Source organism: Fringilla coelebs (genome assembly GCF_963513975.1).
Source record: "Fringilla coelebs genome assembly, chromosome: 10".
Classification (NCBI taxonomy): Eukaryota; Metazoa; Chordata; class Aves; order Passeriformes; family Fringillidae; genus Fringilla; species Fringilla coelebs.
The window spans coordinates 21,483,408-21,499,781 of NC_140036.1; the positions used below are offsets into that span (position 1 = coordinate 21,483,408).

Below are 16,374 nucleotides of genomic sequence, written 5' to 3' on the forward strand. Positions count from 1 at the left end.
CTAGCATTTTGCTCGCTGGGTGTGCTTCAGCCAAGATAGTGTGCAAGCAGGAGGTCATGCTGTTTCCATAGCCTTGTTTGTGCTCCTTTTGCTTCTTCATGAGACATTTTTATATGTCAGAATCAAACTCCAAGGATTTTCTTCCTTTTTTGGGGGCATATTTTGGAACCATTGTAAAAGCCTGCTCTCTGCCTGACTTTTAAGATTTGCATGTTGTGATACCAGGTTACTTTTTAGCAACGTTCTTAGAAACCCATTATTTATTTAGGGATGAAACACTGTCATTGCTTGGTCACTGTGCTCACCACGGCTGCTGGTGAAGCAGCGGCCAAAATGTAACAGAGGATTGATCGAGCACAATGAAAAGCACAAAATAGATGGGCTGAGGAGGATCACACTGCTGCTATGGGTTTGGTTTTAGAGGAGGTTCACGCTCCTTTCCATGTGCCTGAACTTTTTTCCTTTGTAGACTTTACTGTCTTGGTATTAAGACCTTACAGCACACTCTGGTCACTTCCAAGTGATGGGAAGAGCAGCCACAAGGTCCACTGGCAGAAATTCCTGGCCCTGGTGTGTGCACTGAAGCAGTAAGATTGCACCAAAGGTTTTGCTGGAGTGACTGCTGGGATTTAACTAGAGGAGAACTGGGTCAATGCTGTCGTGTGCTGCAGTGGTGGGTGACCTGGGTCTGACAAGGGGCGTGCAGGGCTGCTGGAACCAGATCCCAGGCTAGGGATGAGAAGAGAGCAGCAGAGCTGGGGCACAGGTCTGTGTGGAGCTGTCCATTTGTGTGCTGCACACAGGTCTCCCCTGGTGACACCAACGGCCACGGCAGGCTCAGAACTCTCCACTGGCTGTGTTTACTGTAAGTTAAATATAACGGACTATCTGAATGTACAAAAAGGAGAAGAAAAAGGACTCTTGCTGTCAGTATCATTATCTAGGTCTGTTAGATAAAAGATGAACAACATCTATGTCATGTGATGGCTTGCGCTGCTGTTTTTCCCCCTCTGTACATCTCAGACATACATCCAGTGCCAGATGGGAGCTATTTTCCTAGCAGGACACATTTGCTCTGCAGGTGGTAAAAGCTATGCAAGCCCTCAGCTAAATCCCTTTGAAACAGGTGGTCCAGAGGTGAGACTTGGGGTTGGAGGCAGACCTGGAGCCAATGTGCAGCTGGCTTTGGGCTGGGATAGACCCTGAGTGGAGGGGTGCCAGTGTCTGGCCCCAGATGTCCACACTGGCCACTTCACCTCACTGTGAAGCACCTCTGCTTGCATGGTGCTGGTGCAGCCTAAAACCTGGTGGTGGAGCCTCTGTAGGCATGAGGAGCATCTGGGGAGAAGTGAGGTTCAAAGCAGATTTGCTGCTGCTCTGAGGGCCCAGACAGGCTGGGTTCTCTGTGATCATCCAGGGGGATGAAATTATTTCCTAAAATTCTGCTAAGCTTTGTCCTGTTGTCTGGGGGGCATCGGTGACTCTGCTGGCAGCTCAGCAGTGAGGGGCCTTACTGATCAACACTAAGCAGTCAGTCCTGGTTTTCCTGTGTCACTGGTGAATGACAATAGAAAGCCCAGTCCAGTTATGGTAGTGTAGCACAAAAATCAGTTTAACAAAGCCCACAGCATTAACACTGCCCACAGCTACAACACTGAACTTCCCAGAAGAGATGCCTGGGGGTTCAGAGGCACCTAAGGAAAATGGAGTGTGAGGCTGTGTTTCCTTGCAGCAGCTACCATGTGGAAGGTAAGGGAGTTTTTTCCTTCCAGCCTGGAACAGGATGAGCAGAGTAAGGCATTGCTGGCCCTTTGTCCTCCCCATGGCTGCAGTGAAGGATCAAGCTGGGCTTTACTACCACAAGAGCACTTTAGCCATATGCCAGCACAGGACAGGGTCATTAGAGTTAGTTAAATCTGACGATATGTTTACTTTTGTCTCATCCCATCAGGCTGATAATTAGGACTGTACATTTTATCTGTCCTTGCTACATGCAAGTTCCAGTTAAAACTTGTTCTTGAGACACAGCTTGTTGAATCATTATTTTCATCTCTCACCATTACAGTTTTACTAAGTTGCTAATCATTAAGAAAATTTCAACGACCAAGTCAAACTTATTCGCTAAATGGTCATTGCATTTTAGTAACATGCTAAATATGTTCTCATACCATGCCTGGCTAATAATGCAATATAATTAATAATCCCTGAGAAAGCATCTTGTCAGCAAGAGCTTTGACAGTGTTTTCCTAATGTGCTGAGACAACAGCCATTAGGACTTTTCTGTTGTGCCAACGGTATCTAGTCTCCCACTCTCTAGGCTTAATTTTAAAATTAGTTTGACTTCCCTAATTCAATAAACTCAGGACATTTGGCCCCATTAACGCTCTCCACACTAATTTATCACAGGTTTTTCTGCCTCACTTCAACTTGTTTTTCATCACTGAGAAGCACTACCCTCTATCTCTGGAGTCAAACAGCTGATAATGATGAAGCTAACCCAAGTACTACGTATGCAGGGACAAAGTCTTTGAGGTATGATGAATTTTCTGAGGTGTTCAATGTCCTTATCTTTCACTGGAAATCTATGGGAGCTGAGGAATTTCAAGGGAGGATATCAGGTCTGGATCCAGCAGAATGTGTAAGCATCAGATTAAATTTAAGGTAACTTAGTGTGTTCAAGTACTTTACTAAATCCTGAAGCAACAGTGGCAAATTTCACCCACAGGCACAGCCTGAGTAGCTGTGCTGAAAGGGAAGGAATCTCCTCCCCAGCACTGGGGCAATAAATCCTGACTGCAGATCACCAGTCCTTAAATTTTACAAGCTGTAGGTACAACTGCAGACCCGAGGCTTGGGTAGCGTCCTGCCTTTTGCCTCCCTGCACTCTGTTCAGGAGAGAGAGTGGCTCTGTCACTCTGAAAAACTTCAGGCTCCCACAGGTCAGGGTGAAATATCATTGCTCCAGCACTGTTGCAGCTCCAGGAGGAGAGAACAGCTGGAGTTACTTTGTGCTTTCCTTTTTCCCTGTGGGGAAGTTACAATTACAGTGGTTCCTCCTAGCTGACAGTGTCACCGCACTGTCGCACTGCCACCGCTTGCCTCTGATCCCCAGCATGTGCCCAGGGTGATTCCCTGGGTACTCCCAGGTGGGCTCTGCAGAGGAAGCAGATGGTGAATGCCAGGAATAAAGCAGTGGCGGGAGCAGAGGGGGTGCCTATGGCAAGATGACTACAGAGGGTCCTTGACTCCATTCCTGCAACAGACACACTGTACCTAGGAGGGCCTGCTGAGCGTGGCACTGTCCTGTGGAGGGGGATCACTGATCCACAGCTTCTCTCAGGTCCTCCTGCTCAAGGCTGTGCCCACAAGCCAGCGTGAACCCTCACCCCAACAGTCAGGACACGATGGGATCCCAGGAAAGTCAGCTCAGCAGCTGAAACAGAGACACTGCTCAGGTTGGAACAGGGCTGTTTACAGCGCTCCGCTTCTGACCTGGTATTTCTAATCGTGTGACCTGACCCCGCGGCCCAGAGGTGTAAACACCACCTCCTGCCTTCCATGGGCCGCCTGGAAACAGGTGGGGTGTTTCTGGAAACAAGGTGGGATGTTTACCCCAGCACTGGCTGAAATGCATATTCTCAAGGCTGGGCTTTGATGAGGTGCTTCAGGGCATCGGACATTTCTCCAGGACAAAACTGAGAACAGACACAACTCACTCAATTTAAATCTTCCTGAAGTTTTCTAGTCCCTCTTTACTTCTTAAAGACACAGATAGGAGAAGAAAAACTTGATAACATTCTGAGCCTACTTGAGAGAAAAGGTGTGTGATCCAGCTGTGCAACACTGGAAAGAAAACACCTTTAAATGTGAAAGGCCATGGTATTTCATTTACAAACATGCTTTGAATCAAATTGCTGTTCTTGTATAGAAAAATGGGGTAATCACATTAATACTATCAAAAACCGCACTTTAGAAAATTAATGTCGATCTAGACAAAGGAACGATGCCTGCAAGCAATAACTGATGGATTGGATTTCCAATGTTTTTTATTGAATCTCAAATAAAAGCTGTCTTGGAATATTTGTTTTGGGTCTGAAAAAATTAATATCATCTACAGCACACTTCAATAAAAAGACTTGATTTACCCCAGAAGATCTCTTAAGTAATTCAAAATGAATCTGTTAATTGTGGAAAATCAGCCAAATTTATCAACTGATACTTGAGGGAAAAAAAAGGCATGAGTAGTGCTTAGCTCCAGGCTGCTGCAGTTTGGGTTCAGAACAGTTGGTCGTTTTCTCACAAAGTGTTTTTTTAGAAGATAAAAAGCCCTAGAGCAACTCATCACACACTTGCAGGTAAACAAACACACACTGCACATGTTAAAATACTTAACAGGATGCCCCAGATTCTGCTTATCAACTGAGACAGCAGTAAAATGGGCAGGATAAAGGGTATCATCTCCAGAGCAGGCTGGGTGAGGCAGCATCCAGGGAAAGCCCAAGTTAAGGAGAGAGACGATGCTGGGGCCTCGTGAAGTAGCCCCGTGTAAATGACAGGCAAACGTAAACCCTTTGCTGTACAATTTGGAGTGTGTAACCAAGAGCGGGACTACAGGCAAACAAACCACAAAAATTAGCGCAGATGAAATAAAACATCTCATGGTGAACCATTGAAAAATGTGATGTTAAACGTGACTTGTGTAGCTACCCCATTAGAGAAGAGATGACAAAGTCAGGGTCTCAGGGCAAAAAATGTAGGACAGCACACAGTAGCCTGTGGTGGTGATGGCTGAGGCAGGTGCTGCCACTGCTGCCACTGAATCCCTGCATTTTCCTGTTTTTGTTGCGTTTGTAGGTGATCTGCAGGGCGCCCTACAGAGCTGGGGCTCATCCGCCAGCAGCTCACAGGAAAGCTCCTGGTGAATTTGTTCAAAAAGCTTGAAGTATGATGACATCTGACCAGGAGGGAATTAGTAAAAACAGTCCTTTGGCCTCAGGACCCCCTGATCAAGCTTCCATGGGCACAAACCTCTCCTGAAGCAGTGCAGGAAATGGTTGTTGGACAGGATGAGGACTGTGTCATACTTTAGAATACTTTGGATTGAAAAATCTCTTTAAAGATCATCTATTCCAAGCCCCTACCATGGGTAAAGACATCTTTTATGAGATCAGATTGCTCTAAACCCCATCCACTCTGGTCTCGAACACTTCCAAGGGTGGCACATCCAGTTTTTCTGAACATGGTTTTTCCAAACCTTCCCTCTTTTCAGTTTGAAACCATTGGATCTTGTCCAGTCACTACAGGCCCTGATAAAAAGTCTCTATCTTACACATAATCCTTCTTAATATATGGAAATACTGCAACAAGGTGTCCCTGGAACCTTCTCTTTTCCAGGCTGAACAACCCTAATTCTTATTTTCTTTACAGAGGGTCATCTACATGGTCCTCCCCTGGATCTGCTCCAACAGATCCATTTGTTTCGCATGGTGGGGAGTGCCACACAGGGGTCACCACAGCATGCCAGTACTAATAATTCCACCACTACTAGAATATCATCAGAAGCCCTCGGTAAGGATCTCAGCCATCTCCATCCCTTTAGGCTGATTATAATGGTCTCAAAATGCTCGTTTCTGATTACTCTGAGTGGGAGCAGACCAGGCAGACAAAGGAATTTTGTGTCTGCAGTCATACACGGCTCGCACGGCTTCGGGGACATTTTGGGGACACACATTTTCCCCAGCGACGGCCCAGTTCGCACCGCCGCACCCAAGCGCCTCTCAGGCACCCGGGGCCGCCTCAGCCGCCCAAGATGGCGGCGGGGCGTGTGGGCTGTGTGGAGGCGGCGGCGCGCGGCGCCCCCTGGCGGCGGATGAGCGCCGCCTCCGCAGCGCCCGGAGCTCGCCCGCCCCACGCCGGAGGGGGCGTAGCCAGCGCGCGCGAGTGGGCGGGCGCGGGAAGCGCCGCCGGCACGCGGTTCGGGGGAGGGGCTGGCAGGCTACGCCCCCCCCGGGGAATCGCCGCGGGCCAATCAGCGGCGGCGGAAGTGGGGGGGCGGCGCCGGACCGTGCGCGCGCTGCCCGCGCCGCCCCTTCCCGCCGGCCGCCGCAGTGGTGTCGGGCGCGAGTGCGCCGCGCCCGCCGCTCCCGCCCCGTTCCCCCGGGACCGCCGCGACCCCCGGCACCCCCCAATCCTCCTCACAAGGTAACAAGGGCCGCGGGGACGGGAAGGGAGGGGGGCGAAGCAGGCCCGGGGGCGGGAGGCCGGGGGCCCGCGGCACGTGGCGGGTCCCGCCCGCCGCGCACGTGTGCGGGGCGGGGGAGCCCGGCCCGCGCTCCCCGCGGTGCGTGGTTGGGTCCGTGTCCGTCCCCCTCTCCCCCTCCGACCGCCGGACTCCCAGCCGACCCCCTCTCGTTGTCGCGCAGCCCCCCCGCCGTCAGCCCTCCCCCTCGCACCGCCATGGCCGACGAGCTCGACTTCACCACGGGCGATGCCGGCGCCTCCTCCACCTACCCCATGCAGTGCTCGGCGCTGCGCAAGAACGGCTTCGTGGTGCTCAAGGGGCGCCCCTGCAAGATCGTGGAGATGTCCACCTCCAAGACCGGCAAGCACGGCCACGCCAAGGTGAGCGCTGCCGGCCCGGCTGCCGCACAGCCCGCAGTGTGCGCTCCTGCGGCTCCCGGCTGGCCGGCAGGGAAGGGTGTAGCGTTTCATTTGGCTCCGTGTCCCGCCTTTGCTTTTCTCGCACAGCGTCTCATCACTCCAGAGCTGGCTCAAGGGGTTTCAGTCCTGTAAAGCCCGAAGGATTGAGGACGGGGGGTTGGTTTTTTCTCCCAACTCGTTAACGCTTAAAAAAACACCAAAAAGTCTTAATGCTCATAGGGACACAATCAGTTTCTGTAGTGGGGGTAGAGTAAGTTCTGGAAGGGGGGGCTGATGAAATCACTAGGGCGTGGTTGGGTTGTGCTGTCGCTACCCACCAGAGCACTTCTGTGTCTGCCCGTGCCGGCAGAGTTTTACTATTGCAGTGTTAGAGCAGGAGTGCCCGTGCTGTGTTACATAATCCAGAGCTCGGCGGACACGCGTTACTCTGAGGGCCTGCTATGGCCCTGTTCTGCCGCCTTTGCCTCGCAGCTTCTTTCTTTATTCCAGCACTGAGAGAGGAATGCCCGTGTCCCGTGTCTGGGGCTGCCGCCCTGCTGCCCAAGCAGTTGGCTCGTGCAGCTGTCCAGAGCTTGGAGGAAGGCTGAAATCCCCCTTCCTTCATTCATTCATCCAGCCTCAATGTATGGTGGGTGTATCAGAATTTAAAGACAGATCTGTTACAAGCACAGACTAAGGAGATTTTGTAAGTTTGCACAACCTTGTGCAGGGAAGTAGAGTATTTGGGTATGTCCAAGCTACAGTAGACCAAGCTCTTCCTAGGTTTTTTCTTTCTCCTTCCTCTTTTTTATGGCTTGTTTTAATAGACAGATCCAAATTTCTTAAATACAGAAACAGCTGTCTGAGGGAAAGGACGTGAAAAGAACTGGTTAAACTGGTCATCTAAGCTCTTGATCTCTTCATCAAGCAGTGCAGCTGGCATAAAGGGAGGTGGGAGCTGCTATGATCTCTGTGCATGACCACCTATTTTCCCCTTAACTGCCTGTTTCTCAGAACAGCTAGATCTTCGAATAAACATGTTCTTAACCACTGTGAACTCTTAACTTGCAGAAGACTCTTAATCCACAGAAGGCAGTGGAAGATAACAGTGGCTGGTCTTGCTCTCATGTAGGGTTTCTGTAGTGTGCTGTGGAAGGGAGTGAGAGGCCCCCTCTTGATGTGAGGAATGTTTTCATACCACAAGCAAAGGGTTGAGGCACAATCTGGGATTGTACATGATCTCATAGGAAACTGAGTAGAACCAGCAGTACTGATTGCAGTAACATTTTGCTTCCCTAGGACCAGCAGTAATTTAAGCAATTTTTCTACTCTTACAGGTCCATTTGGTTGGTATTGATATCTTCACTGGTAAAAAATATGAAGATATTTGCCCATCAACTCATAACATGGATGTCCCAAATATCAAGAGGAATGATTACCAGGTGAGTTAAGAGTCAAATGAGGCTTTATACTTTTAGTACCACACACAAACTCTCTTCATCCCCAAATGTGCCTGTCAATAAAGTGCTGTTGTCAGAATTAATGGGACTTGCCTGTCTAGACATGACAAAGCTGAACTCATAGCATTTACTGACTTGCTAAAACTGTTGAAACTCACTGATGGAGAGAGAGCTCCTTAATGTATAAACAACCTCAGGTCAGAGTAGCAGTCTTTAAGCATGACAGGTAACAGAGACAATTCATACCATGCTTTTTCTAGCTATTGTTATAAGGCCACTTCTGGATTCCTTGTGGTATTGGCATCCTTTAGAATATGGAGAGAGATTTTCCCTGCTGCAAGTTAATACTTGTTAAAGGAGTACCAAGATCTCACATAACTAAATTTGAATCCAAGCATAAATTGTCATTTATAGTTTCACTCTTACACGGGGTAGATGAATCCCCACAGTTGTCCTAAATGGCATCCGATGTGAATTCTAACTTGCCAAAGTTTTCTGCTCCTTATGGGGAAAGTGGCTTTAGGTGATATCAAACAGTTTTGAAGTTCCTGAACTCTGCACTGAAATACATGTATGAAGAGGGCAACTTCTGTAATGCCTTCTGTGGTTGGTGAGCTCTTCAAAGCACAGTTCACTTGAGTTGTGAAACGTTTGCTATCTTCTCATTTCATTGGGAATAGTTCTGGTCAGGAGCTGACACGTCCCCATAATCTGGAAAGCTGCAATTGCTTGACAGAGGCCAAATTCAGTGTTTTAGCAGACAGCCTTTAGTGTCTTGAGGACAGCTGATGCTGTCCTGAAAAAAGTGTAACCAGTCTGTCTTAGGGCTGAGACCTTCCAAGGAATTCTTAGTGTTATCTTGGTGGTCTTTCTCTGTTTTTCTGGGATTCTAATTTTTTGGATTTGCTGTTACATGTTCCGAATTCCCCAGCCTGCTCAAAATAGCCATTCTCCTTTGCCCAGGCTTTTTGGTTAGGCTGAAAACAGCATTATAAAAGGGGACCAGGCCTTGGTGGATGTTCCCTAATCTATTAGTGCTTATTGTAAATGATAGTATCTCACTGTAGAGATGCAGATAGAGAAGCGTATAGTTACACTGTTGTGTGTTTTGTACACTTAATACAAGCAGTGCTGTTGAGTGAATACCATTCCAGTTATTGTTTCTAATTCAGTGATGAAGAAAGCTGAACCATTGACCTGGAAGCAGTACATTTCCTAAATCACACAGATGGGATTTCTAGTGTCTCACCTACTAGGAAGTAACCAGCAGAATTCTGTTGGTTCTTAATAGCAGAATGCCTTTTGCTACAGTTGCCCTACCTTTCAGCCCGCTGAACTTCTGTTAAAAATGGATTTAAATAAGGTTTTTAACTGTTACAGAGTACTAAAGAATTATTGTAACAGGTAGAGTTCACTGCCTTCTGCTTATATTAATCTACTACCTGCTGGTGAGTGCTGATGTTAAACTTGTGAAAATGAACTTCTCTTTGCAGCTGATAGGCATTCAGGATGGGTATCTCTCCCTGCTGACAGAAAGTGGTGAAGTTCGTGAGGATCTAAAGTTGCCAGAAGGGGATCTTGGCAAAGAAATAGAAGGAAAATTCAATGCCAATGAAGATGTGCAGGTAAGTAGGGAGTGGGGACAAGAACAGTTAAGGTTAATCCCACTTGATACAACAAAGTCTTACTCTGATGTGGACCACTTGTGTCTCTTTGAGAAGGGTGGGCTTGAGGAGTGGGGATTGGTCCTTTGACATGTAGAAGGACATTTGGACTGGAGCACTCCAAGTGAGATGAGTTAGATAATAAAATGTAAAAGTTTATAAGGAGCACTTCTGTGTGCTGGGCTGGAGCTCACCTCTGTGTCTTCTCTTCCAGATATCTGTCATAAGTGCAATGAATGAAGAATGTGCTGTAGCCATAAAGCCTTGCAAGTAAAGAAGATCGCCAGGCTCGGGCAACTGCTCAGGTCTGGACAAACCACAGATCTATAAATTTGGTCCTTATTGTCACCAAAGCTCTGGCCTTCACAAGCAACCTCATTTCCTTTTTGAATTGTTAAAAAGCAGTGCTGGATTCTGGATTAGTGTTGCAGGCTAACTGGCAGTTTTCAAAATCACTGAGATTTTAATTCCTTAATTGTAACTATTTTAACATTCCTGTGGGTTTCAGCTATGGATCTAAGAAACCAATCAGGTGTTACTAGTGGATATATTTTTATTTGCTTGAGCAAAACAGTGTTTGTCTGTATGAACAGACAAAATACAGTATTCAGGGGCTTTTAGATAAGCTGGTAGGTATCTAGGATTATAAAGTGACCTAGAGCACAAATAGTATTTTTCTTGACATCTTTAGGTAGAACTGACAATAAAAGTAGCTTTTTTTTTTTTTTTCCTTTTTTTAAAGCTTAAGTACTTTGTGGATTGGGACTCTTGCAGAACTGTAGGTGCCAATCACAACTTTTAGACCAAGAAACTCAAGTGATCAGAAATGCCAGCTGGCTTGACCAAGCCCCAGTGGCCATGTGCAACTAAACTGTATTACCTCTGTTTTCTTCTTTGCCAACTTGTTGGCTTATTGTAACGATAAAATGGTTTAAAAAAAAGCCTACCTGTGGTTTAGGCAGGCCTTTGGAATATTGAGTGGATAAGACATAGATAGGTCAAGGGGACACAAAGGTGAGAATGGATGTTAAAGCTATAGACTTTCACTCGAGGCCTTTGTCAGACTTGAAAAATAAAATAGAAAAATGCAGTTCAATTGCTTTCCTTTATTATATTTATCTTAAACTATAAAAGGGTGACAAACTCCATGGGAATCTGTTGCAGTGCTTCCAGCTTTAGGTTTTAACCTTCAGGTTCAGACCATATTTTTGTAGCACAGGGACCACACGTTTTTCAGAAAGTGGGACAAACTGTAGCATTGAGCCTAGACTAAATGCATGTGATTCTTTTTTTTTAAAAAATAAAACTATTGTATTTTCAAAACATAAACTTGACAGACGATACTGAACAACCATGGCTTCACTATAAAAGTAAATAACTTGCTACCTGCTTAGGGAAGCTGGCTCCTGTCCTGGGGAGTTCTGAGTCATAGCAACATGCATGCATGCCTCTGACTATTTAGTAGCTTAACAAGGCTTCACAGCAATAGTTATGGAAGGATAATTAGCCTGCTCCTCTCTAAGGTGTTCAGCTTGAATTCTAAAACTTGGTGACTCTTCATGAGTGGGGAAACTTCCTTAGTCCCTGGCTCAGACCTCTCTTCACAGCTGATAAATTGTTTCATGAACTTGCCTTAATGCTCAGTGGCTGATGGAGGATGACACAGAAGCTGCCCCGGACAGCACGCACAACTCACACTACTTGGCAGCCAGAGTTGGACTCCATGCTGCTCTTAACTGCTTAAAATGTTTTCAGCTTCATAGTTTGTACTCTCTAGTCCCCAAAGGGCTCGTGGCAACTGTCCTGAACTGCTCTTGGCCACCCTGGGGCAGGGCTTAGCAAACCTTGGAGGTGTAATGCAGGTGGCAGAAGCACGCATTGCCCACAGGCTTCCCACACCAGGGAGAGCAGTACCAGTGAAGGTAAAGACAGCAATAAATACACTCTGGTAATAAAGCACAGCTACCTGGGACACCTGGCAGAGGTAGGACCTGCCACACGCTCTTGCCTAGCACAGAACACATTGCAGGTGAGCTCTGTAAATAGCACCTTGACTGAAATGGCAAAGCTGCTTTTAAAAGAAGCTCTAGATTGAAATGCTTCCAGAATAGTTCTGAAGTGGATGAGGAATAGTTCAGGCTAGTCTGCCCTGTGCTCCTGTCTGCCTCTCCGTCAAGCTGGTACCTGGAAGTCAGGCTTTGTTGGCTTTGGAGCTGACTGTAACCATCGCTGATGATGCTGGCAGCAAGCTGAGCTGTGTGGTGTCACATGGGAGGTCACAGGTTGCTATGTCAAACTAATGCAAATTCTGTCACCACATTACAAATACTTCCAAGATGCTTGAAAACTGCAAGACTTGAATTGGCCTTGCTCTGGTAGCGCTTTAGTCTATTTTCAGGTTCCTGTCTGTCCTCTTAAACCTTTTTGGAAGACAGGTTCTTGATGTCACTGGCCCACAATCTGAGCAGTTACTCGGACTAAGCTCTGTGGAACCAGGGCTGGTTTAAGCCCTGTTCCTGCAAGTGGAGTCCTGGCCTGACTGGAGTTTTCAGGTACTACAGCGATCTGAAGAGAGAGGTTTTATGACCTCCAGCTTGCTGGAAGAGCCCTCCTCAGGACTTCCAGATGTCCTTCTATTGCAACCTTCAGTTCTGCAAGATTTAAATGATTAAGTACTTCATTATAGGTTTGTTCTTATATACTTAGTTGTCTTTGTGAAGCACTTCAGACACCATGGAAGTGCAGAGCATCATGCATGAAGTTTCCCATAGGTACATAAGCATGTCTTAAAGCATAATCTTCAAGTTTCAGTAAGGTTAAAAGTTGCTTCTAAATTAAAACATGTATTTGAAGCATTTTTTTTCCAAAGTAAGACGCTTCAGTTTCCTGTCAGAATCGTTGCAACAGACTTTGTGATCAGTAGTCCATAGAGATGTGTATTTTTTAATACCCATAACCAAGTGCTTAGGGAAGTTCTCCTTTCATAGCTTTACTTTGAAACAGATCTTATCAGTGTATTTGTTCTGTATTACTGTCTTAACACTTAAATTGTGTCAAAACCATAAACTTCTTATAGCTGATGGTAATTGCTTAGAGTAAAGCCTGTGAACACAGGGAGGTGGTGAGAGGTATTTCCACTCCAAATAATGCATTTTTTATGGCTCCTGTTCATTGAGTTTCTCTTACTACTTTACATAATTGGAAAGACTGCAGTGTTTCCTGCCTCAAATATTGGCAAATAACATTTTGAGAATTCAGTAGATCCTTCTAATTTTTGCTTATAATGGTGGTTTTTCAACTGGGCTCTTGCTGGTTGAGCCATGTTCTCAGGGCTGTTTTTTTTTTAAGCTGAAGTTCATTGTTTCTCTTGCAGGTTTTTCTAATCTGAAGTGTACCCAGAAAACGGTGCACGGTCTGTAGTTTCACAATACAGATAATTTTACATAATCTGTAAAGAAGTCAAGTTTGTTGACAGTTCTAACTCTTATGGTTACTGCAGGTCAGTCTCACAGAATTCAAAATTCAATAAATCCCACTTTTTTTCTTTTTTCCTTTTCGGTTGAGTAATTAGAACATAGTTTGTTACAGTAGAAATAAACTTCAGGCTATAAAGAGACCTTGTTGAGGATATTTCAAGTATCCATGGGAATGTCACTGAAGGTGTGGTGGATCTGGAGCGATCACAGCTCGGCTCGAGGTGGCCGGAGGCTCTCCAGCACCTGCACTGTGGCCCTGCAGTATTTGGCATCCGAGAGTGACTTGGTTTGTTGAACTCCGAGGAAATGTTTGCTGTGCTTTGCTGTATCGCAGACCCCTTTGTCCTGTGCTGTGTGTTGTAAGCAAACCTGGCTGCTGCTGCTCCCGGGGCACACCCGACCTGGAACTGCGAGATCCGGGCGCGGCGGCAGCTCCGGTGTCTGTTTGGGAAGCTCTGTTACTGTTCTCAACACCATGGAAACGATCAGGGGAAAGATTTGTACGTGTGTGTGTGTTTTGCTCCAGAAATAATAAAGGTGTCAGTGCTGTGGGGAGATGGTGCTCGTTATAGTGACGGGAGCGCGGTGGGGCTGCCAGGTGGCTTCGGGGCCACTTCCAGGGGCGGGGGCCGGGCGCTTGCGGCTCGTGCGGGAGGAAGGGGAAGGTGTGCGGCCGCGTCCCCTCCCGCGCGAATAACACACGGAAATTCCACACGGGACTCCCTTCCCCGGGCCGCCATCTTCCCGGGAGCGCCGGCGCCTCCCGGCGTGCCCCGCGCGCCGGCGCGGTGACGTCACCGCCGCGGGTATAAAAGCGCGGCGTGGCCCAGCGCACTTCCTTTCTATGGGAGCGGCGCGGCGGGAGCGCTATGGCGCCGGTGAGAGCGGGGGGGAGGCGGCGGCGGCAGGGCCGGCCGGGGAAGCCGTGGGGCGGGTGAGGAGCCGGCGGCCGCCTGGTGCGAGCGGGGCTTTTCCGAGAGGGTTTCGTGTGGGAGGCGGCCGGGCCGGGCCGGGCCGGCTGCAGTGAGCCGCGCTGGCCGGGAGGTGGCGCTGACGCCGCCGTGTGTCCCCCTGGGGTCGGGAAGTTCTTTACGGCGCCGTTCGTTAATGGTGAGGAAATCTTTGGTGTTCTAGCAAAAGGACCGAAAATCCAAAAAGTCAACCTGGAAGTTTTGCCTTGACCTGACCCATCCTGTGGAAGATGGAATCTTTGATTCCGGCAATTTTGTAAGTCGTGGTTTTGCTCATACTTGTGACGTGTAGTGTAATAAAAGCCTTAGTGCAGTAACTGAGTTACAGTTGAAAAGCTACATTCTAAATGAGTTAAATCATCAACTGTTCTTAAAAATAGTGTCATTAAAAAAAAAAAGGGTTTTATAGCATGCTTCCTACCTGTTCATAAATAGAACTGTTTTAAATTAATTTCTGGTTGAGCATGGAGGGATTTTTGTTTATAATTACATGCTCTAAAATATTTTTTCACTCTAAATACTTCTGTCAGGACATAAGTAAATGGTGGTTTTTAATGTTGCTTCCTGACTAGGGTCCCTTCCCTAGTTCATACCTAGGGTGCCATTCCCTAGTGTTCTATTTCTTTAATGTTGAAACAGGAACAGTTCCTAAAGGAGAAGGTTAAGGTCAATGGGAAAACTGGAAACTTGGGCAACACCGTTCACATTGAACGTCTGAAGAACAAGATCACAGTGACGTCAGAGAAGCAGTTTTCTAAAAGGTTGGCATGGGTTTCATTCTGTTGTATTTGTGGGGTTTGAACTGTGGGATGTTGGATGTAAAACCAGAGTAATTTAGCTTGGAAGGGATCCTCACAATCATCAAGTCCAGCCATAAACTTGACACTGCTAAATCCGCCACTAATCCATATCCCATAAGCACACATTAATATTCAGCTCTTGCCTCCAAAATGAATTCCAATTAGTGCACTTCTGAAACTTTGAGAGGTGTTAGCTCTAACCTTCATAGCACTTGTAAATATTAGTGAAACATATAATTGAAACAGATTTATTGTATCAGATATTAAAAGTTGCTTTTTAAAACTCAAGGCTTGATTGCTAATTAATGTTGACTCTAAGCATATTAATAGAGATACTTTATGTAGGTCCTTGGCAGTGTGTCAGTGGAAGATGGACCTTTAAAATAACACTGAATTAATATAGTGGGTGGCTGTTTGATTATTTAATTGGTTGTATTATAACGAATGTGGGTTGTTGCAAACAAACCCTTCAAGCTTTAAACTGTTGAGTTTGTTAGACAAACAAGAGCTGAGTGCACTGAAGAGAAGTACACATCCTTACCTGCATCTCCCCTTTGTTTGCTGATATAGGTGCAGCAGAATCTGTTATGTTACACCAAGGTTTAGAAGCAGTTTCCAGTGCTGTCTAGTTACTGGCATTTAGCTGTGTAGTCAGCAATAAATTCCTGCATATCTGTAGTGAAAATAAGCTTTTATTGCTTGCTACACGTGAAATTTTCCTGTTTCTGGGTATAATTACTGTGGTACTGTCCTGCCCATGACCTTGTCTGGGGTGGAGTGCAGACAGCAGCAGGGTGTGTCCAGTGAGGGGCTTCTAAGGTGAAATTCCTGCTTTTCAGGTACCTGAAATACCTCACCAAGAAGTACCTGAAGAAGAACAACCTGCGGGACTGGCTGCGCGTGGTAGCGTCCGACAAGGAGACGTACGAGCTGCGCTACTTCCAGATCAGCCAGGACGAGGAGGGCTCCGAGTCCGAGGAGTGACCCAGCCTGGCTCCATGCTCGCTGCAGAGTACAAAAGACTACAACATCTATTTATAAGAACACTTTAACTTATTGGTGAATAAAGGTTTTGTACCCTGTTGGACAGAGCATGGTTGGTTTTCTGGTATTTTTTTGAAGTTCTGATTAGAAAACAGCACGGGAGTTGTTTTGGTTTGTAGTTTTCCTTCCACTGCCAGGAATCAGCTGCTCAGTTGGCATCAGTGAAAGTCCCAGTAATAAAAAACTGAGCCCTTTGCCCAGCACATGTGTAGGACAGTTAAATCAATTTTTAATCATATTGGTACAAATAATTCTAGAGCTTGTGACTGAAAGTACCAGCTCCTATGAATTTATGTGAAGGTAATGGCAAAATATTTAAT

General features: G+C 46.7%; 2 protein-coding genes across 2 annotated transcripts; both read left to right on the forward strand.

The window, feature by feature from the left end:
• Positions 1-6,107: 6,107 nt before the first annotated feature.
• On the forward strand, positions 6,108-10,574 carry EIF5A2 (eukaryotic translation initiation factor 5A2). Its single transcript, XM_084212432.1, has 5 exons — positions 6,108-6,201; positions 6,423-6,621; positions 7,977-8,081; positions 9,593-9,724; positions 9,978-10,574. The coding sequence occupies exons 2-5, from the start codon at positions 6,457-6,459 to the stop codon at positions 10,035-10,037; spliced, it is 462 nt and encodes a 153-aa protein (XP_084068558.1). The 5' UTR covers positions 6,108-6,201; positions 6,423-6,456; the 3' UTR covers positions 10,038-10,574.
• A 3,486-nt stretch (positions 10,575-14,060) lies between these two features.
• On the forward strand, positions 14,061-16,097 carry RPL22L1 (ribosomal protein L22 like 1). Its single transcript, XM_084212531.1, has 4 exons — positions 14,061-14,117; positions 14,374-14,466; positions 14,850-14,971; positions 15,850-16,097. Exons 1-4 carry the CDS (start codon positions 14,109-14,111, stop codon positions 15,992-15,994), a joined length of 369 nt encoding a protein of 122 aa, XP_084068657.1. The 5' UTR covers positions 14,061-14,108; the 3' UTR covers positions 15,995-16,097.
• Positions 16,098-16,374: the final 277 nt, after the last annotated feature.

Excerpts from the sequence above, each read along its gene's own strand:
- RPL22L1 (XM_084212531.1), top strand. Across the intron at positions 14,467-14,849 it reads TCTTTGATTCCGGCAATTTT|GAACAGTTCCTAAAGGAGAA; the intron begins GTAAGTCGTGGT and ends ATGTTGAAACAG. Across the intron at positions 14,972-15,849 it reads GAGAAGCAGTTTTCTAAAAG|GTACCTGAAATACCTCACCA; the intron begins GTTGGCATGGGT and ends CCTGCTTTTCAG.
- EIF5A2 (XM_084212432.1), top strand. The coding sequence starts at position 6,457 with ATGGCCGACGAGCTCGACTTCACCACGGGCGATGCCGGCGCCTCCTCC. Across the intron at positions 6,622-7,976 it reads GCAAGCACGGCCACGCCAAG|GTCCATTTGGTTGGTATTGA; the intron begins GTGAGCGCTGCC and ends CTACTCTTACAG. Across the intron at positions 8,082-9,592 it reads TCAAGAGGAATGATTACCAG|CTGATAGGCATTCAGGATGG; the intron begins GTGAGTTAAGAG and ends TTCTCTTTGCAG.